General features: G+C 44.4%; 1 protein-coding gene across 2 annotated transcripts in view; it reads right to left on the bottom strand.

The window, feature by feature from the left end:
• The window catches only part of FRMD4A (FERM domain containing 4A), a 210,677-nt gene extending 206,732 nt beyond the window's left edge, over positions 1 to 3,945 (bottom strand). The window contains exon 1 of one of the 2 annotated variants that reach the window (XM_066318802.1): positions 3,559 to 3,945. In XM_066318802.1, coding sequence (XP_066174899.1) covers positions 3,559 to 3,624 — 66 coding nt within the window. In that variant the 5' untranslated portion in view covers positions 3,625 to 3,945. The remainder of the gene's footprint in view (positions 1 to 3,558) is intronic. The other variant, XM_066318801.1, reaches the window with a different exon arrangement.
• Between the last annotated feature and the right edge of the window lie 17,926 nt (positions 3,946 to 21,871).

Raw genomic sequence — 21,871 nt, 5'->3', positions numbered from 1 at the left:
CAGCTTTCTCCAGGCAGCCAAGCCTCAGCTCACCAGACAGCTGGGTAGCAGCCCGCCAGTGATGACAGCTCATTATGAAATGTCATGTCAGAGGCTTCCCTTTTATCTCATCTCGTACAGCCCAGCAAAGCTCTCCAGTGCCCTTTGGAAAGAGGGGAAAGGAAGTGTCAGTGCAGCACCAGCTGCTTCTCTGATAGCGAATGACAACGTGGTGAGAACACTGTGTCCTGGAAGGAAGTGGCAGCTCGTGCCTTGTAGATGCAAATCTCTGGTTCCCGCAAAAAGAAAGGAAAAAAGATTTTACAAAGTGTTCTCGTGTAATATTAGCTTTCCAGAGGAAGTGTTTAACACATTTGCTGGTGAGGCTTGCCGTCATCCCTGCAAAACCTGCTGAATTCACTCCAGGTGAGTTCCTGCAGGAGAATTTAGGTAAAAAGCTTGTCCAGAGAAAAACTGGCCCAATCCTATAGTTTTTTTCCAGTCTGCATTACTGCAGAAGCCAAATTACAGCAAGGTGTGTTAGTCTGTCCTGAGTTATGTCTCAGTTTTCATTAGAAACTGGTGGTTGCTTCTCATTTGTTGTCTGCTATAACCTTTTACACTGTGACAAAATGGGCTTGATAGTTTAGTACAAGCTATTAAAGTGAGCTTTGTCAGGGTCCACTGATCCAGGAATGGGTTACTGCCCCTAAGGTCCAAGAAGCATTAAAACTAAGTTTCTTCAGAAGAAATAAAAGATAACTCAAGGCTCCATAGACCACAATTTCCCAATTTTGTATGTAATCACCTGGTTTGGAGCAGTGGAGGGCACCGAAGAATTGGAAGAGGAGCATTATGGTGACAGATGGCTTCCCTCTCTCAGCAATAAACCTGACACAGATGAAGATGCATGGCATGGAGCAGACTCCAAGATCATTCCCAGGAGGGTCCTGCTACCTTGCAGTCTGCCCACAGCCCATCCAGCCCAACCAGTCTGGCCCCACACTCCTCACCAAAATATCCATCTTCTTGCAGCAAAACACTTGGTAGTGGATCAGTGACCTTGAACAAATCTGGCTGCTAGAATGCTCTGTAACAGCCAGTGCTGATGTTTTAACCTTCCTTCATATTGAGTTTTATGTTTACTTTTCTGTATCCAGTATATCCAGAGGTTATTTTTAGCACTGCTAAATGGAAATGAATAGGTGGCTTAAGATCAAACACGGTGGCAAGGCAAGGTGATGTATGAGTAAAGCCTGAAAATTGTGCCTGAGAGTGGTGATTCTGCATGTGGTGTTTGATCTAGATTATCCAAAATTCTTCCTGCCTTAATTCCCAGGTAGGTTTTAGAAGATCCCAGCTAGCTGCAAATATGGTTGGCCATTAGGGAAAACCTTTTTCCTTGATTTGCTTTGAGGCTAGATTGGATTCCCAGCCCTGAGGTGAGATGTGGAGCCTGGACATGCTGCCCCTGGGTGGTACAGCCCCAGGCTCTGCAGAGCACGCAGCTGTGACACTACTGCAGTGTCCCTGCACAATGCTGCTCACACACCCCAGCTCCTCCAGACCCAGCTGTGCTCAGGAGTGGCACAGCATGGCACTGCACAGACATGTCCCTGCATCACAATTCCAGCTGGGACTGGTCCCAGCTGGGGATGGTCCAGTGGGTTTCTAGAATTACAAATTTGAGACACCAGTTCAAAACACAGCCTGAGAAGAGCTCAACTGATTTCACAAACTAAGGTTGCCTGCACCTCTGGAGAATTTGGCCCACACTTTATTTGGCCAGCTGTCACCCTCATTGCAAAAACCACCAAACCCAAACAGTCATGAGGAGAGCCATTTAGATGGAATCAAGGCATGGACATTAAAATATACAGTGGGACATGAAGAGCCAAGAAGATATGATTCCTCACTTCCCTGTCTTACTGGGCTGTATGGCTCTCCACAAGACAGGAGGTTTTCATGCCCTTAAACACAATCAGACACATGTAGGATTGTTCGACCTCAGTCAGCCCTGGCTCTCTAGGTGTTTTCAGTCTCAGATTCTGCTTGGAGCTGCTCTGTGACAAAATGCTTTAAGCACCCACTGTTCAATGACACCTGTCCCAGAAGGGTCTCAGTCCTCCAGGTGTCAAACACCCAAGTCAGTGAACCAAAGCTGAGCTATAAATAAACCAAGAGGAATTGTGGTGCCAAGTTTCTCCTACAACATTTGCAAATACTCCAAAGAAAGCACTGGCCCCTTCCCACACAGAATAACTTTCAATGTGCTGTGGTCATGAGAGGCAGATGTTGCATCTTTGCTTGTCATGGGGATTTAAATCCTTTGGGATTTTCTCTGGGATTCACAGTACTGAGAGCTGGGAAAAGGAGTTGAACTCAGAGTGGCAAATAAGCATTAGGTTGATTCAGATATTACAGCCCAAAGAGTATTTCAGTATTTCATGCCCTGTGTAGAGGCTTTCACAGACCAGTCTCCAATAATGTTCATTTACCCCAATCTCAGCAGCCTGGGAAAGGGGTAAAGGCACTTTCCAAAGTACTGAGGGGAGATACCAGCACAGAGAAACTTGAATGCATTTCACAGCACAGATAGACACCTCAATAACTGGACCACAGGCTAGAAGTCGGGCAAGATCTCCTGTTTTTCATATTTGTGGCTGATGCCTAAGATTCCTCATCACTCAACCCTGAAATCTGAAATACTCCATTTAAAAGATGCCAAAAAACTCTTCTGAAAATTCAGAAGGTCACTTGCAATCTTATTTCTTATAGCCTGAATTCAGAGAGTACAGATCACCTTGGCATGACATTTATTTCACAAAGATGAATGAACTGGCTCACTATTCTTTTCCATCCCCTCCCACCAAAAAACCTTCCAAAACATGACCATTTCTGACCTTTAGGCTAAATCCATCAAGCTGTGTTGGAAAAGGCAAGAATATGTTTGGAAATGATTTGATATTTTTAAGAAACTTTAACATGAGACGATAAAGACAGATTCTTATCTCATATGTGTAGAAGCAAATCATACATTGCTTCACTGAGCTTTGATGATTCCAAGGAAGCAATCCCAGATTAACGTAAGTTTAAAGTATTTGATACATCCAGGAGTAATAAACTGGATTCTCTTGAAAACACAGCTGTTTTGCTTGCTCCTCCATCTCTTACAAAATAACCCAAGAACCAAAATTGTAATCTAATAGCTGTCACAGTCCTGAAGTCAAGGACACTTGACGTCAAGCAATGCACAATTTAAATCTCTGTCAATGGAATAGTTTTACAGAGATATTCCTCAAACTGACCAAATCGCTCCTCCTTTTCATGTAAAATTTGTAGATTGTACACAAAACCAGTGCAAAATCTATCCTATCTCACACTGTTCCAGTTTTACATGTTATGGTTTGAAGGTGATGCCTAAACCACAACATACTGGTAGAGTTGGATTACACACCGTTTATCAGGAAATGTAAAGAAATAAGGTCAATGTAACACTTTGGATATGCCATAAAATTTGTATACTGCCTTCTGGATTCTTGGCATTTCAAATTAAAAAGGAAATAGTGGCTTACTTACAAACACATCCATTAGTAGGTGCTCCAGTGTCACTTCAATATCCTCTAATTTAGCTGCTAAAGTCATTGTGAAGTCAAACAGAGGGAAGCTGTCAGAAGTCACAGTCCAAAGTGTCTGTGGCCAAATCTCGTTCTCAGACTGTCACAAATGAATTTCTCTCAGATAAGGAAAATCCAAGAAATCAAAATTTAACATCAGAGTCCAGATGATGCCTGGACTCCGTGCCGGCTGTCAGCCCTGCTTGCAGGACTGAGGATTATTCCATATGTGCAAGATGGGAGCAGAAGCTGCAGTGTGTGTGCTGCCTTCCTTCCAGAGCTCCCCAGCCAGAAGCATGGAGTTATATCTGGGAAACCACAACAGAGGGAGGGAGAGACACACACAGAAGGAGAGGGGAGGAATGGAATAAACTGCCTTTGACTATGACTGATATTTATAGGACTGCTTGTTTTTGACTCCAGTCCATTTCTCTGTTCATTTCTGACCTTTCACAAATGGCCCAGCACACTGGAGTGTATTGTACAACAGGGGCAGCGGGTCCCACAGAAGTTGGCTGTGACCAGTGCTGGGCCAATTCACACAAGCTCTCCATCAATAGCTCTTTGTCACAGCATACCAGTCTCTGAGCTGTAGCGAGTGACAGAGGAGAGCACAGACGTGTAAAAAACAAGGAAACAAAAGTTGTTTGGATACTAATTCTTTCCTAAGAGTATTAATAGATCCCCTTACCCATTCCTCAAGGCACTGGCGTGCAGTGGTGACTGCTGAGGTTATGTATGGAGGGGAATAACCCCAAATAATACTGCAGGGTTTGATTCTGCAAACACCACTTCTGACACATACTCCCACCACTCAACCCTTTCAGCTCTGCAGCATCCCTGTCCCCATAGCACTTCTCAGGACTAGACACTTCCATTTATTGCATTTATGGAAAGTTTAAAGCATGGGACCAAGTGCTTGCTGCTGCTCCACACATCTGCTCCCACTTAACTCAGTGGAGAAAAGGTTTCTGCTTGCTTAGCACTTTGTAGCTCTCACAGCTCCACATGGAGTGGGAAGGTATTGATGGACATGACCCAACCAAAGCAAAACCTAGTGGAGGTTCCCTTCAAGGATTTTGCATAATGTTCACTAAGAACCAACTAGAAAGGAAAATGAGGCACAAAAAGGAGAAATATTGATTTGGTCTAAGTCTTTTGCATCCTAGACAGTGTCAGGTTCATCCAACTGCCTTTCATGATGTTCACATTGCTCAGCCAAATTATTTTTTATTTATTTGACATGTACCCACATAGTTTGAAATCTGAGAGTGAAATCTTGCATGTGATGTATTCCAGACACTGGACAAAAAACCCCACGGGGCTGCTCTAAAGCCTTCAGAAACTGAAGAACAGTATTATTTCTAAAGGTGTGAGATGGATAGAGTTGATGGAGCTTAGAAGGACCTCTAGTCATAAATTCCAACTTAATGTTCTCAGAGTTATAGCTGAAATCACATTTTCAGACATGTACCCATTAGCATCTGATCAGGAGCTGCCTCTGATGGCCGAGTTTTACTAGACAACAACATGATGGACCATTTGGGATGTGTTATGATGGATGGTTTCAACAGCAAAGAAGGACATGTCATTCGTTTTCCAGCTGGACCAACTCTCATTCACACATGGCTCTACATCAGATAATAGGTTGACTGCTCCAGAAATAGACCCAGCATGGGAAGGTTGTCTACTGCAAAGAAGCCTGTTAATCATTCACATGCTGCCCTTTCATAAAGCTTTGACAAAGTGTCTGTCTTCACCAGTGTGAGTGGCGGGGTGTTTTAATGAGCATGGATCAAAACAAAGAGGAATACACTTGGAGGGAAGGCAGTGGAAATCCAGGGAACCAGAGTGCAGTAAGGCAATGAGGGAGCTGGTGTGCATGGCCACAGGGCTCACCACAGACTGGATTTCACGTGTTCTTGTCTCTCGGAAGTATTTGCAGAAGAAGACCTGACTGCTGGTAAGGTCTTCATCCTCTCCAGCATTCATGGAAATTCAGAGATTCCAGGAATCTGTGGATTCTACACAACCAGGCTGGGTACTAGGACACATGACTGGCCTTCTGCAGGTCCCTGGCCCACAGAGATCAGTGTTTGGGCAGTGTCAGATGAGTCAGCAGTGGTCCAGCTGGACTGAATCATGCATTTGTCCACCTCTAAGTGACCCAACTACTGTCCAACCATCTGACCACAGCAAGAACTTCACTGGAATCAAGCATGTGATCGTTTCTGTCCTCCCCGCCCCATTAATTGCACAAAGGCTAAGTGTTAAATAGTGAAATATGAAATTAAAGATTCTTTTCTCTAGACTCGCTCTGTGCAATAGAACAGGGCAAGCATGTCACTTGTGTCCCTTGACTTTCCCTGTAGCTACATTGTGCTGGTTACAGGGATAAACAACAGGAGACATCTTCCAGGGTCAGAATGCAGTGTCCATGTGACAGACTCTTTGACTCCAACACAGGCTCATTTTTGTCTTCATAATGATGAATTTCAAGATTATTTCAAAACTGATGGAGAAAATAGTGTCAGGCACAAGAAAGTGGCTTAGAGGAACACATAATGCCTTCCCTGATGCCCACTCAAGAAACATCTGGCACTAAAACCACCATGTGCTCTACTGGCAATGGCAAGGAGGATGAATGGATTCCTGGGTTCTCACCCAGGCTCAGCTCTACATGGCCTGGGATTCCCTTATTACAACAATATATAGATATAGAATCTCTTAGGCTCTTGCAATTGCAATATTCAGCTGATCAATTCTCCTGCTGATCGATATTAACTGTAGAGACGGTCAGAAGTTTGGGTAAAAATGCTCTTGCTGGGAAAAGTTGCTTTGCTGAAAGTCCTGTGCAATTTTACTGACTCCCAGTACGGCAGGGTATTCAAGGGTATATCTCTTTCCTTTTTTTCCCTTCAAATTACAATAAAATTTCATATTCAAAGCAAAGCACAATTGGAAAAAAATGTAAAATATAGAAAATGTGCAGAAGAAAAGAAGAATCATGATGTTCCAGTGATAATCGAAGCAGTTGGTGTAGCTGTGGTAAAATTATATTGATGGTGAAAAAAAGGGCACCAAAGTGTAGAAAGCTGTTTCACTCAACCCTGAAATCACTCACTCAAGCTTGAAAAAGCAGATAGCAGAAATCAGAGTCACAAAATCAGATCAAAGCAGAACTTCTTCAAACGCATAAAAGCTCTCTATCTATCCCATTACATCTCTTCTAGTTCTTGCTTCAGTGTTGCTTACCCCAAGTGACCTTCCTTATGAAGATAGCCACTCAAACAGAGTAAACAAGAAAGAATTTCTCTGAGTTCCCCAGGGATTTTTCCCTAAACCTTTGTGCATGTGCATTACAGGAGGACACAGAAATGAGATCACATGTGACAATGAGAAGCTCTAACCTGGTCAATTCTTTAATGCAGTAGGTCCAAACAGTTTCTTTATTAAATCATTATTACCATATTTTCTAATTTCTGAGAATGTATTACTTTGGCCTTTGCAAGCATGAGACCTATTTAAAGCAGAGCATCCATCTGACAACACACCAGGGTATTTGTGCAGAACAGGATGTTCTTCTACACCCACATTTTCTCCTCACTTCCTTCCTAGTTTTCTTCGACCATTTGGGAATAAGATACCAGAAAAGAGCTCAAATGGGGAGATTATTGTAGCGTTTTTGCCAAAGAGATTTCAGCAAAATATGCTGTTTTTCAAAAGCTGAAGTATCATGGGGGGACACACAGAATTTTTTTCTTAGGGGAGTTCCAGGGGTGAAGGTGGTTGGTGAGGAAAGAGCTGCCCTACAAGCACTGGCTGACACAGACAGGAATGTAAAAACAAAACAAAAAGTTTACTAAGTATGGCCAAAAGTTGACAAGAAAGGGTTAATGTGCTAATCTGGGTTTAATTCGTCCCAGGAGGTTATGTTTGGGCCAGCCCAGCTTGCAAAGACAGGAGATGAGGAGTCCAGGGAGGATGGGAAAGTTATTTGTCCACGAGGCAAAAAACATTCCTGGGTCATGGAGCCCACTAGGAAAAGCATCCTGGCTCTCCTCCACTGCTCTAGCCGAGGGACCAAGGCTTCAGTGGTGAACCTTGTGACAAATATGGGTAAAAGTCCATTTGGGGCAGTGCTTTTGTCATCCCACAGATGTGGGATGGGCTCCAATTCAGCTGTGGCAAGTCAGGCTGTCTTTCTACAAAACAAGTAGAGAACTGAACTTTTACAAACTTTTTTGTTGGAATAATCAAAGTGAAGATTTGAAGATGAATCTTTTTGATCTCCTCCACAAGGTTTTTCTATGCTTTCTCCTCTCGATGAAGAATTGTTCTCTTTGGGGAAGCTGAAGAAGGACATCCCATACTCTTGGTAAACTTGGATGATAGGGAACCACCACCTTCCAAAACTTTCCTGCTCTCTCCAATTTCCCTTCCCACACAAAAACCTGGACACAGGAATTGGTCAACCTGTCACCCCCAGGCTGGAGTGTGGTAACTCACTGAATCTGGAGCTGAGTGAGAAGCTGATCAGGTTCCAGCTGGCCCAGGGCACAGCCATCTGCCCTCCCCTTGGATCATGGTGCTCTAAGTCAGCCCCATCCTGCAGTAGCTTTCAAAGTCACCTGAACATTGAAACATCACCCGAAGGCTTTGGTGATAATTTTTTCAATGAATTAATTAAACTAGTGCTGCAGCAAAGGCTGGATATCAGCCTGTGGCTCCACCTCAAATCTCTGATCCAGGATGAAATACAACAGCCTCATCTGATGAAGGCATCCAGCTGTGATACATCTCCAGAGAAGGAATCTTGCAAACCTTGAGTTCATGGAGTCAAGGCAACGAGCAGGGAGATGATTTTGAGTTTTCTCCAGGGATCTGTGTGAGGACACATATTGCTCTACCTATTAACAGGCAGTCTGTGAAAGAGGGAGCACAGTTTCCAGGTGACACGATGGTATTCAGGCTAGTGAGAACAAGGGCCTGCTGAAGATATGATGAGACTAAGTAAATGAGCAATAAAACAGCTAATTAAATTTAATGTAGCCAAATGTGAAGTAATGTTCACAGCAGGAAAAATGTTCTGAACTTCACATATAAGATTATGGTCTCTGGGCTCACTCAGGAGTAAGATATTTGGATTATAATAATTCTGTGAAACAGCAGTTCATTGCTCAGTAGTGATGGAATAAGCAAATAAAATATTAACATTTACCAAGGGGCAAATAAAAGAGAATATTAATGTGCCACTGAATCAAACCAGAGTTCACTTACATCTTGAATACCATCTTTTGATCCTTTTATCTCCAGAAAAGACATATAGATGTGGGGCAGGATTCAAGGAAAGGCAATAAAGATGATTAAATGTAAGAGAAATGGCTTCTATAAAGAAATTACTGAGTAAGCAAAGTGGACTCTTTGGTCCAGGGGGAAAAAATATGGAGGAGGGGACCTACAGAATGATGGTGTGTAACTTGGAAAGAGTAAAACATTCCTTTCCTTCGAGAGCATCTCCCCATCCTAAACCATGTGGGACAAGCCTGCAGGTACACAGTGCACTGCCAGGCAAGGCTACAACACGTGAGGCTGCCCAGTGGGCCAGCTGGGATCCCATGTGTCTGTCAATCCTCTCACTGGCAGTGGCACTGAGGAGCCACTGCTTCCATCTGTGGGCTTTGCCAGGCTGGGGCTGGCCCGTGCTGCCAGACGAGGAATGAGCGTGGGAGTCCCATTCCTGACCTCTTGCCCGCAGTGGGATTGACACAGCTCCATAACGGGGGAAAAACTGCTGCTTCCACACGACAACAAGATAAACGTTTTTATAAGGAAGTCTCCGTATGGGAGACGCCAGCAGCTCTGAGATATTGCATGGAAGAAAAGGAGTGACCAGAGTCCTGCTGTCCTGACAGGTTTAGCACCAAGGCTTGTCCCAACCCTTTTACAGCCTTTAACTGGGACATTCCTGTTTGCTTTATGAAACAAGCTTAGAGTAGGCAAAATGAAGTCCTGGATCATCCTGTCTTTGAGCAGTCCCAGGTGCTGCAGAGCACTCAGCTTTCAAGTTAAAAAATGGTTATAATTTCTGTTTTATTGTCACTATATTCAACCAACATCTCATCTTCTTCCTGGGCATAGCTGCTGCGGGCTGACTTTTTTCACTGTCCCCATTGCATTGCTTCTCATGGGTGGTCCCTCTCTCCTAGACAGCCTCCCACTGCTCTCTGTAGCTAAGACATTGTCATATTTTCATGATTTTACCGAGTATCCTAAAAGCCACCCTTTGGCTAAAGGCATTTGTCTGCTGTCCCTCTCACATGCGCTTTTATTTAAAGGCCACTCTGGGCAAGGGAAGGGAAACCTCAAGTTTTCTTTCTTCCAGAGTTCCCCCAAGGCCAAACAAGCCACCCAAGGATGAAGGAGCTGCTTTAGCACAAATAAGCTGAGTGGGTGTTGCTTAGATGGGGTTTGTCTCTTTCAAGTGGAGAGAAGGGGCTGTGGTCATGGAGGACGTGGAGAGCACAGAGGAATCAGTCTCCATGTCTGGCTGTGCATGCCCAAATCGGCCTCGCATGGCAGCAACCTGCATCACAATCCATCTGCCCAAATCACAGCAACAGAAATGCACCTTTGAAATGCTGCTGATAAACCCTCTCCTTTTCTAATCCCACTTCCCACAATTCAATGTCCCACTGACTTCTTCCCTTGCTTTCCTAAAGCATCATCCATTTGTCTCTGGGGTCTCCCATGCCTCAAGGTGACCTGCTGGGCAGGGCTGCTGCAGTGACACCAATTTCCCTGGGAGATGGCTGAGCCATGCACACTTGAGGAGATGTCCAGATGCCACTGAGCCACATGAGCCTATTGTTTAGCTCGCTGTGAGGGATCCCACTTCAGCTCCCCTCCTTGATGTAGCAAATCAGCTGCATTATTAAAATGATTAAAAATAGACTGAGCTTGCCTGAGACTGCATCTATAATGGATCAATTGCTTTTTATACATTTTTTGGCTCCCTACAGTGCTGCTTTGTCATGCCGCTTTCACTTGGTGGGTGAGATCTTGAAATAATAAGCACATTCAGGAGATATAAATATAGCTGTTTATTGCCTTAAACTGGGTCTGCAAACAAATCACAGTCCCAGCTTCAGGTATTTGGAAATTAAATCTTCCTCTCTGTCCCTTCCCTTTTGGATGGGAGTCAAACACCGGACTCAGCATCTTGGCAGCTGCTTTATCTTACTTTATTTTAAGCTATAGGGCACTAGTTCTGCTACACAAAATTCAAACCCTCATAGGCTGTTGATTTAAGAAGCCCTTGATGCTAGTCTGGATTTGATTCCAGTAAGAAATAATGTGGAGTTACCATTGAAAGGCTGCAGCACAGTGAAATAAAAATAAATGCTCTGCATTGTGTAGCTTAACGGGGTGCTAATTTCTTGGGAGCGCATAAATAGGAGGCACAGAGCACATCTGTTTGCTGGCGTTGGGTTGGGAAAGTGCAGGGGAAATTTGGAGCTCTGTCACAGGGACAGGCTGAACTTTGTTCCCATGTCTCACAGAACTGCACAAAGTCTCCTCTGTAGAATTGCTAGTTAATTAAAAATGATATTTACGGTACCCTGGAGATGCATGCTCATAATTCTGCTTTTAGCATTCCTACAAAGTCTGGCACAGTGTTGGGCTGGGGCCCTGGCGATGCACACAGCCGCTCCCGTCGCCGGGCTAGCCCTGTGGCTGGAGCCCTCACAGAGGGGCCTTTGGCTGCCAAGGCCATTCCCAGCACACTGTGTTTGCTGACAGGTTCTATCAGCCACAGGTCTGCTGCAGGGAACGTGGGACACCCCTCCACCCCACGCTGAGATTCCCAGGTATGTTGGCAGCAGAAGTGAATTAACTTGCCTGTGGCAGGTATGATGCTCTCAGCTCACAAGTGACACTCACAGAGAGATACAGAGAAGCACAGAGGAACCCCATGCATCCAGTAGTAACAACCTGTGCTCAAAACACTGAACTTCCATCCCCTTGCCTCCTTCCTCCTCTAGCTCGCATCCACACTGCTCACAGAAATTATTTATCCTCAGGCACTTACAGGGTATTTCCCTGGCACTCTTTGTACATTTAGAAACACTTGCAGTGTTTCCTGCTATGTGACGCATGGGCTTTTGGACAGCAGAGTTTGATGACTCAAGGAGAAGCAATGTCCTGAAACTCTAAACATGCACAGGATAAAATAATGCTGTAGGGGTGACGTAGGACAGGGGAAGCAGGGAGATCAGATATTTTAACCTCCCTGTGAAGGCAACTGCTCTGCAGAGTCAGTGAGAGAGAGGTAGGTTTCTCTGGAGGCAGACTAGAGCAGACACCTGTGCCTCTGCTGACCACAGATGGGGATTAGGGAGGATGTTTTTTCAACCTGCTCCCAGCTGACCACTCTCAGCAACCCCTGGGGCCTCTACTTGCTCTTCTAGCCTTAATTTGAAGACTTAGTGTAGTGAAGCAACCTCTCATTTCACCTGGACAGAGATGTCCCAGAGGACTTCATCCCACAGAGAAGAAGTCCACACCTCCCCATCTCATGCTGTCCCCCTCCCTTCCCCATCTTCAAATATTTCAGCTTCAGAAAACTCCTACAGAACTCCATAACTGAGCTTTACCTCACCATGCCAACCCTCCAAATCCCCTGGCACCCACCTCCACCCTGGTGCCAGCAGCTCACCTTTGGCAGGGGAGTGCAGACCCTGAGCTCGGCCGGCACCCGCGGCGGGGCTCTGCAGAGCCGCGGGAGCTTGTGCCTCATCCTCGCGTATTTTTTCATATCCTTTTTTTGGTAAAGATAAAGCTCCTCTTACGGTGTGTATCCAGTTGCTGGCAGCATGTACTGATAGCTGTTAATTTGTCCTAAAGGCTGGACACTGCGAGTGTGCTGCAGTGAGTTGTTACAAGCTTGCTAGAAACAAGTTTCTGTAGTTGAATATTTAGCTGTTATTATATGCATAAAGGTTCTACCCTGATGCCACTGGAAACAATAATAAAAATCTCATTAACATTTTATTACCAAGCCCTTCCCTCTATTCCTTTTTACACACTGGCAGTCATCTCAAAAATGATGGCATCTGCTGAGGGAAAAAAAAAAAGATGATGAAAGCTAGAGAAACTCCTTGACACACTCCTTTTGGCTTTATGTATTTCACTTTGAATTAGGATGCCAAACCAGGAGAATGACACTGCAGACTTCTGACGAATTAAAAAAACATGAACCAAACCTCAGCATGATTTTATTTGCTAAAAAATAAAAATCCTCCAACTATGGAACCCAAAAACTAAAATACTGTTTTGGCTGTTTCTCATGGCCTCCTAATTTTTTTATACCTCATTGTACTTTAATGCTCCTCCCCAGGACAATGAAATGTAAAAAATCTTTTTTATTTCTAACTCTGTTGAAGCCAGATAATCTCTTGGTTGAGAGAGTCAAGGCTTTAGGAAGGATCCAGGGAGTGTGAGAATCTCAGAGGGATTCTGTTTTCCATGACCTGACATCCAGTTCCCCCCTCAAGTTCATTTCAACCTCAGTGATCTCCCTGCAGAGGGGATATCTTGGTTTATGTGGGTCTTACCTGGCTAAAAGCCAGAGGAAATCTTCTTCCCATCATCACAAAGCCCACCAACATTCAACAGAAAGTAAGGCTGGAAACATGGCAAAAAGCCCCAATGCATTGCCAGATTTCCCAGATGGTTCCAGGGAGCAGACTGGAAGACACAGCAGGTAAGGGTGAAACACCTGACAGTGTGACTGGGGAAAATGGCTTTCCAATCCCAAATCTGGAGTGTGGCTCACCTCTGAAGATTCAATCAGCTCACACAGATTTGGCACTGGGGAGCCTGCAGGACCTCAATCGGTGCCATTGCTGTCTTATATCCTCTCCTTACCTCATCAGGACCCCAAAGGGCCAAGTGACTGGCCAAAGAGTTCTCCCTTGCTGTCCCAGAAATTAAAACCTGGCTTAGCATGACATAAAAATAGCTTGAAGAGGCCACGGTCTCATCTATCACAGTGCTTTGCCTCAGCCATGGAACAGAGATCACATGGAACAGAGACAAATCTGTCACTGATCACACTCCATTACATCCTTGCAAGATTTCCTGTGCTGCCTGCAGAGTAGATGTCTTTGCTCAGGGTTTTAAAGGATTTTAGGTAAAACAGCCAACAGCTCTGTCAGCAGCAGCCTGGTGTGTGGTCCATTCCTAGCTCTGATCTTCGGATGTACAAAGGTGTAGGAGATGGAGAAATCACTACTTTCCTGCATCGTTAGGGCATTTATCAGGAGCATACCTGTTAAAGGTATGTGGTACCTGCTCCCTGCACTCCTTAGCAGGAGCCCTACTGCCAAAACAAGCTCTGGTGCGTACGACAGTGGGATGTTACCAATTTATGACCAAAAGCCAATTATGGTTTCCAATTGAAATTTTATTAATTACAGCAAGCAAAGCAAAAGCAGTTTCAGCGCTGGGCGACAGGTGGGCTCTTCGTCCCACAAACCCGCCGCGCCGATCCGGGGTCTCTGGTGTCCTCTTATACAGTTCTGTTCCTTGTCGACGTGACTGTCCTCGATGTACTCTGCGCATGTCCATCCTGTGTTGCTAGGGTCTTGATTAGCCTTTCCTCAGATGCAGTTAATCATCGCAATTAGCGTGTCCCTGAAAATGTTTATCTCAACAGGAAGGGGTCAGTAAAGTTATACAATTTATCTATCTCTTGATTTAGTGAGCAGACATTCTTTATCTATCTCCCTTCATCCTTGATTTAGTGAACGGACATACCTTACTTATCTCCCTTCACTCCTTCTAGTGAACAAATGTACTTTATTACAATCTATATCCCATCACCCTTCTAGTGAACAAATGTACTTTATTACATCTATATCCAATGTACTTTATTACATCTATATCCTATTACCCTTCTAGTGAATAAAACATCTATTTCCCTTCACCCTTCTAGTGAGCAAAGCATCTATATCCCTTCACCCAGATTTAGTGAACAAACACACTTTATCACAATCCCCCCTTTTTTCTTTCAGGCTATTTTGTTTTGTTCATTAAATCGCTTTAGCTCTTGTCTGCTCCATCAAATAAACTTAACATGATAGTCATCTTAATTGTCAGCCTTAAACTAGTGGTCTCTCCTTTGTAATAACAGGTACGATTTTGGATAGGAGGGTCATTCCCACTCTTGGGGCATTTCCTGGACCATAACCTCTTGATTCCACTGATATCGGGGCGACCTCCTCCACAGTCTTTGTCTCCTCTGCCTCGCCCGTCGACTCGGTTGCTTCGAGCCACGGGGTGTACCATCTTCTCGGCAGCAAGAGTATTCTTCAGGAGGGGAGTTTTGCCCCCTTCGGGTTGTCTTTTGAATGTAAGTGTTCCAATTATGGTCTTTGACCTCTGGAACGTTACAATTGATGCTCTTTGCCCTTTTGCGGCACAGTCCTGCTATAATGTGCGCCACGAAAGGCACTGGTTCGTTTGAATGATAACAGTAAAGGTCCGGATTAACCCCTTCTGCAAAAATATTCCACCATTCATTAGATCCTAATATTAAGTTTCCAGTGGCCACCCTCTGGGCCAATGTCCAATTAGTTATTTCTCGTTGGAGAGACCAACAGGAATAACAAACTCCTTTTGGTGGGTACCCGTTATTACAATGGGTCCACCACCTGTCTTTACACACTAAGCATTGATAGCATACAAATGGATAACAGGTTCCCCTACAATATAAATCCGTACACTTTATTTGCACATCTTGTGCATATACATTCCCCTTATCATCCCTTCTAGCCCCAGGTAAATATTTTATTCTAAAGGTTCTATGCTTATGTTCCCTATCCATTAACCACTTCTCTTTTATTCCATAAGGTTAAACAATATATATGTATCCTTTGTATGTTTCCCCAATGTCTGTATTTAAAAGATGTAGAAGTCAAGAGGACCAGAATCAGTCAGATTCAATCGGTGTCTTTCTCAAGTGGGGTTCCCCCCCCCTTTACGAGCCAGTTTAAGTTTCAAGTCTCCGGCTGGGCTCTTGACCTCCCACTCGTCCTTGGGTATAGGCCCTTTTATGCGGCTGGCATGAGTCCACCCTCTCTCTGCAGTTCGCACCGCTGTATTGGTGGTCAATAATACCAAGTACGGGCCATCCCACCGAGGTTGCAGAGTGGTTTCTTTCCACGTTTTTATAAGGATCCAATCTCCGGGCTTTACCTGGTGTAAGGTAATATCAAGAGGGGGACGCTGGACTAATTGTCCTTTTTTCCATAATTCTTGTCTGTATCTCATCAATTCATTAATATATGTTTGAATGATTTTGTCTGTAATTCCAGGGTGATCCTGTGGTATTCCAGCATCATAGGGCATTCCATATAACATCTCAAAAGGAGATATTCCTATATCAGCTCGAGGTTGGGCCCTAAGATTTAATAAGGCAAGGGGAATACACTTTATCCAAGAGAGCTTGGTTTCTATCGTTAACTTGGCTAATTGCTTCTTCAATTCCCCATTCATTCTTTCTACTCTTCCAGAACTTTGAGGATGCCAAGGGGTGTGTTCATCCCACCTTATTCCCAAAGCCTCAGCAAGGTTTTTGACTATCTTGGAGGTAAAGTGTGGTCCCTGATCAGAATCTATAACCTCAGTTACCCCGTACCTAGGTATTATTTGTTCCAACAAAATTTTAGACACCGTTTGCGCAGTTGCTCTAGTGGTAGGGAAAGCTTCAACATAATGGGTTAGGTGGTCTACTATAACTAGTACATATTTATATCTTCCTACTTTAGGGAATTCAGTAAAGTCTATTTGAATTTTAGAAAATGGTCTGGTAGCTAAAGGTCTCCCCCCCAATGGCAATTTTCTTTGTACTGATCTGTTAACTCTCAAGCAGGTGGGGCATCCCTGGGTAATGTGCTTAGCTAAGTCGTGCAGTCCGATACACATGTATTTGGTGGCAAAATGGTCTATCAAAGCCTGGCTTCCCCAGTGTGTTTGTTTATGTAACCTGGTTAGCACTCGAGTAGCTATTGATTTAGATAACACCTCTCGCCCATCTGCTAAGTGCCACTTCCCTTCTGCGTTCTTTGAAATACCCATCCGGGTCAATTTCTGTTCTTCTTGTGTCGTAAATAATAGGGCCGAGGAATCCTGTCTGGGCTCCTCTTGTTCTTTCTGAGTTACAATTAACTCTTTAAATGCTGCCTGTTTGGCCTCTTGATCAGCAGCGTTATTCCCTCTGGTTTTAAAATCCACTCCCCTTTGATGTCCTCTGAGATGTACCACTGCTACCCTTTTTGGCTTACGTAGAGCTACTAACACCTTCTTTATTAATTCTTGATGCACCAAATCTTTCCCCTGTGAGTTTACTAGCCCTCTTTCTTCCCAGATTTTTCCAAAAGTATGTATTATTCCATAGCTATATTTGGAGTCTGTGTATATTGTTCCTTCCTTCCCTTGTAATCTGTTTAGGGCCTGCAATACAGCATATAGTTCGCAGGCTTGGGCTGACCAGGTGCCACTCAGGGGTCCTGATTCTAACACTTTAAGGGTTTTCCCGTCTATCACAGCATATCCCGACTTCCTTTTGCCTTCCACTACTCTGGAGGACCCATCTACAAAAATCCTTTCTCCCTCTTCTAATTCTTCTTCCTCTAAGTCAGGCCTAATTTTTGTTTGTTCTTCTATAGTCTGGAGACAATTATGTACTAATTTTGTGTCATCTGGTTCCCCATACAAAAATTGTGCAGGATTTTGCAAGCTGGTAGTTTCTAAAGTCAGATTGGGGGCTTCTAGTAAGATACTTTCATACTTTAAGAGCCGAGTATCCGATATCCATTTCTCAGCCTTTTGTTGGAGTACATTCCTAACATTGTGGGGAGATAGTACTTTAAGATTGCTATTGAAAGTGATTTTTTTAGCTTCCCCTACCAGGAGGGCACATCCTACTATTGCCTGTAAGCAAGTGGGCCATCCCCGGCTCACAGGATCTAATAACTTTGACAAGTATCCCACCGGCTTCTTTTTCCCTGCCCAATCTTGGGTTAGGACCCCATAAGCTGTACCATTATCTATGTTGACAAACAGATAAAAGGGTCTTTTTAAGTCTGGTAGGCTTAGGACCGGAGCGTTAACGAGATCCTCCCGTAGCCTCTGTAGTTTTCCCTTATCTTCCTCACTCCATTTTAATAACCCGTCTGTGCTAAGTTTCTGGTACAGGAACTTTACCTTGCTACTATAGTTCTCAATCCATTGCCTACAGTACCCTACTAACCCCAGCAATTGTCTGATCTGCTTCTTATTCCCCGGAGTTGGTAAGGATAATATTCCTTTTATTCTTTCCGGATCTATCTTTTTTTCCCCCTTACTGATATAATGGCCCAAATATCTCACTTCTTCTTCTACAAACTGTAATTTCGTTTTTGATACTTTAAGTCCTTTCAATCCCAAAAAATTTAACAATTTAATGCTTTCTTTTCTGACTTTTTCTTCCTCTTTTCCTGCAATCAATAAATCATCCACATATTGGATTAATGTTATTTCAGGGTGGGGTTGATATTCTTGCAGGAGTTGCTCCAGGGCCTGCCCAAATAGATTGGGTGACTCCGTGAAGCCCTGGGGAAGAACTCGCCACCTTAATTGTTGTTTTCTATTGGTATCAGGATCCTCCCATTCAAAGGCAAAGTAATCTCTACATGATTCGTCCAGGGGGCAGGCCCAAAAGGCATCTTTTAGGTCAATCACACTATACCATAAATTATCAGGTCCCAGTTTGCTCAGTAGGGTATATGGATTCGCTACCACCGGGAACCGGGAAACCGTTCGCTTATTGATTTCCCTTAAATCATGGACTAGTCTGTATGTCCCATCCGGTTTTTTTACTGGTAAGATGGGAGTGTTAAATGGGGACATGCAGGGTTCTAGCAATCCCCTGTTTATTAATCTTTCTACTTCAGGCTTTAATCCTCTCCTACCTTCCAAGGATATAGGGTACTGTTTTAATTTTATCGGGATCTCAGGGTTTTTAATTTTGACCATAAAGGGAGGTATCTTTAATTGTCCTGCACTTTCAGGTGTATACCAAACTTCAGGATTTATTTCTTGTTCATCTTCTACTCTAAGAGGACAGAGTCTTATTTTCAGTTCTTTTCCCTTAACTTCCAAATTTATTCCCAATTCAATTATCAAGTCTCGTCCCAATAGATTAAATTCAGCTTCGGGTACTATCAAAAAATCCCCCACCCCCAGTTTGGATTCTGCTTCTATTAAAATGTCTTTAGCCACCCCGGCTTTGAACGGAATCCCACTCGCTCCCACAACGAGGGCTGTTTCCCGTGATGAATTACACCCGGGAGGCAGACTCTGTAAGGTGGACCTTTCAGCCCCCGAATCCACCAGAAACTCTACCTCCTTAGCTTGGGGACCTAGTTTTAATTTTATCAAGGGCTCTGGATGTTTCGGGGTCCCCAATATGTAGAGCCCCTGACTCCCCTAATCTTCTTTAAACATTTTTTCATCCTGTATCCTGACTCTGCAGTCTCTTTTAAAGTGTCCCCGTTTACCACAATAGAAGCAAGTCTTTTCTTCTTTCTTCTCTACCGGTCCCCCTTGCTTTGGGGGTGGTCTCCGGGTTCTCTCCCCCTTACCCTGCCTTTCCGATTCTCTACTTTCCCTGACTGCAGCCACCATCATTCTAACTTGTCTCTTATGACCCTCTTCTTCCCTCCTAACATATACCCTCTGTGCTTCTCTTAATAGCTCATCCAAACCTCTATCTTGCCAATCTTCCAATTTTTCAAGTTTCTTCCGAATATCCTCCCATGATTTTGCTACAAAATGTGTTTTTAGTAATGCTTGTCCTAACGGTGTTTCAGGGTCTAGGCCCGAATACAACTGCAGATTTTTTCGTAATCTCTCCAGCCATTCCGTGGGGGTTTCATCTTTCTTTTGTCTTTCATTGAATGCTTTATTAATATTTTGGCCTCTTGGAACAGCCTCTCTAATACCCTGGATGATAATAGTCCTAAGGTCTTGCATGTGTCCTCTATGGTTTTGGTCTTGATGATTCCAGAGAGGATTCTGTAAGGGCCATTTGGTATCGGCTAAGGGCCCCTGGACATGCTGGGCGTCCCAAATGCGCATCCCAGCACGTCTGATCATATTCTTTTCCTCTGCGGTAAATAATATGTTCAGAATGGACTGCAACTCCTCCCATGTGTATATGTTAGGTCCTAGGAATTGATCCACTCTTTCTGCTACCCCTAAAGGGTCTTCCAGGATGTTTCCCATCTCTCTTTTAAAATCCCGTACGTCACCTGAGTTAAGAGGTACGGATATAAATCCCATCTGTGGTTGGGGACCCCCCATCGGCATTTCCCTTAAGGGAAATAGGTTATGTTGCCGGGTTTTGCTACGTGTTTGCGGTCCCTGCTCCAGTTCCTCCTGCTCACTTTGCTCGGGGTGAGGCGGAGGGGGAGCCAGTGGTGACGGGGGTATATAAGGTGGGGGTCCCATGGGAATTTCTTCCTCTTTTCGAGCCTTATGTTCCTTAGATCTTTTTTCCTCTGAAAGTTTGAAAATAGCGACCCCTGGTGTCGTCAGCCAAACTGCCGCATAGTCACTTTCCTCCTGACTGAAAGGGGTTTTGGAGTTCACCCAAAAGTTCAATAACTGCTGTACCCAATCATCAGCTGACCCATACATCGGCCAACACACATCTTTTGATATTTTCTGCCCTCCCCAAACCTTTACACAATAATGTATCATTTTAGACTTATCTTTCTCCCTTATCCCGGGATAATGTTCCCAATTCTCCAGCATGAATCCTAGCGGGGAGTTCCTAAGTACTGGAGGGGGCTTTATGGGTGGAGGGGGCTTGCTTTTCCCCTGTCCCATCTTCCGGAGTGCCTTCTTTTCACACGTATTCACTCGCTTCCCCTGGTTCGTGGCTCACGCCCTCGCGGGCAATGAGAAACGCACTACTGAGGGTCCGCTCTCACTTGGGAAATCCGGCTGCCGGTTTCCCTCTCACGCACACATCATACGTCACACTCCGGGATTCCCGACCCCGACCGAACGGATTCCCCTGCTCAACGGGCAGTACTCACGCGCTCCTGCGTCTTCGTCCGGACTCCTGTGCACAGAATTTATAGGGTCGACCGGTCTTTTCCCTGCCTTTGCTTTGAATTTCGGATCGTCGGTGGGAGTGGGGTGAAGACCGGGAGCCAAGGCCACCTATTATTGTAGGTGGGGCGCCTCCTCAAGCCCCTCACGAGTCCACCAGCATTCCCATCCGAGTCACGGTACCAAATTGTTACCAATTTATGACCAAAAGCCAATTATGGTTTCCAATTGAAATTTTATTAATTACAGCAAGCAAAGCAAAAGCAGTTTCAGCGCTGGGCGACAGGTGGGCTCTTCGTCCCACAAACCCGCCGCGCCGATCCGGGGTCTCTGGTGTCCTCTTATACAGTTCTGTTCCTTGTCGACGTGACTGTCCTCGATGTACTCTGCGCATGTCCATCCTGTGTTGCTAGGGTCTTGATTAGCCTTTCCTCAGATGCAGTTAATCATCGCAATTAGCGTGTCCCTGAAAATGTTTATCTCAACAGGAAGGGGTCAGTAAAGTTATACAATTTATCTATCTCTTGATTTAGTGAGCAGACATTCTTTATCTATCTCCCTTCATCCTTGATTTAGTGAACGGACATACCTTACTTATCTCCCTTCACTCCTTCTAGTGAACAAATGTACTTTATTACAATCTATATCCCATCACCCTTCTAGTGAACAAATGTACTTTATTACATCTATATCCAATGTACTTTATTACATCTATATCCTATTACCCTTCTAGTGAATAAAACATCTATTTCCCTTCACCCTTCTAGTGAGCAAAGCATCTATATCCCTTCACCCAGATTTAGTGAACAAACACACTTTATCACATGGGACACAGACACTGGATCAGTGGGTGCCTGGCTGGGGATGTGCTGGTGGGAGAGCAGAGCAGAGCTGAACCCAGCGGCATCAAACAGAAACCGAGGGCACTGCAATGGCTGCATGCGTGGAGGAGCTGGCAGTAGTTAACACAAATCAACTCCCACTTTAAAGAGCATCTGTGAAGAAGGACTGTCTGAAAACACCCCACAGGCAGTGCTGGAACGAAAAACAGTTGCAGAGAATTCATTGCTTATGGTATGGGAGCCTCCTTAATAAACTTGCTTCCCGTG

This window comes from Sylvia atricapilla, chromosome 5 (genome assembly GCF_009819655.1).
Source record: "Sylvia atricapilla isolate bSylAtr1 chromosome 5, bSylAtr1.pri, whole genome shotgun sequence".
Taxonomy (NCBI): Eukaryota; Metazoa; Chordata; class Aves; order Passeriformes; family Sylviidae; genus Sylvia; species Sylvia atricapilla.
The sequence above is the reverse complement of the archived record's forward strand: the minus strand, read 5'-3'. Positions and strand labels throughout refer to the sequence as shown.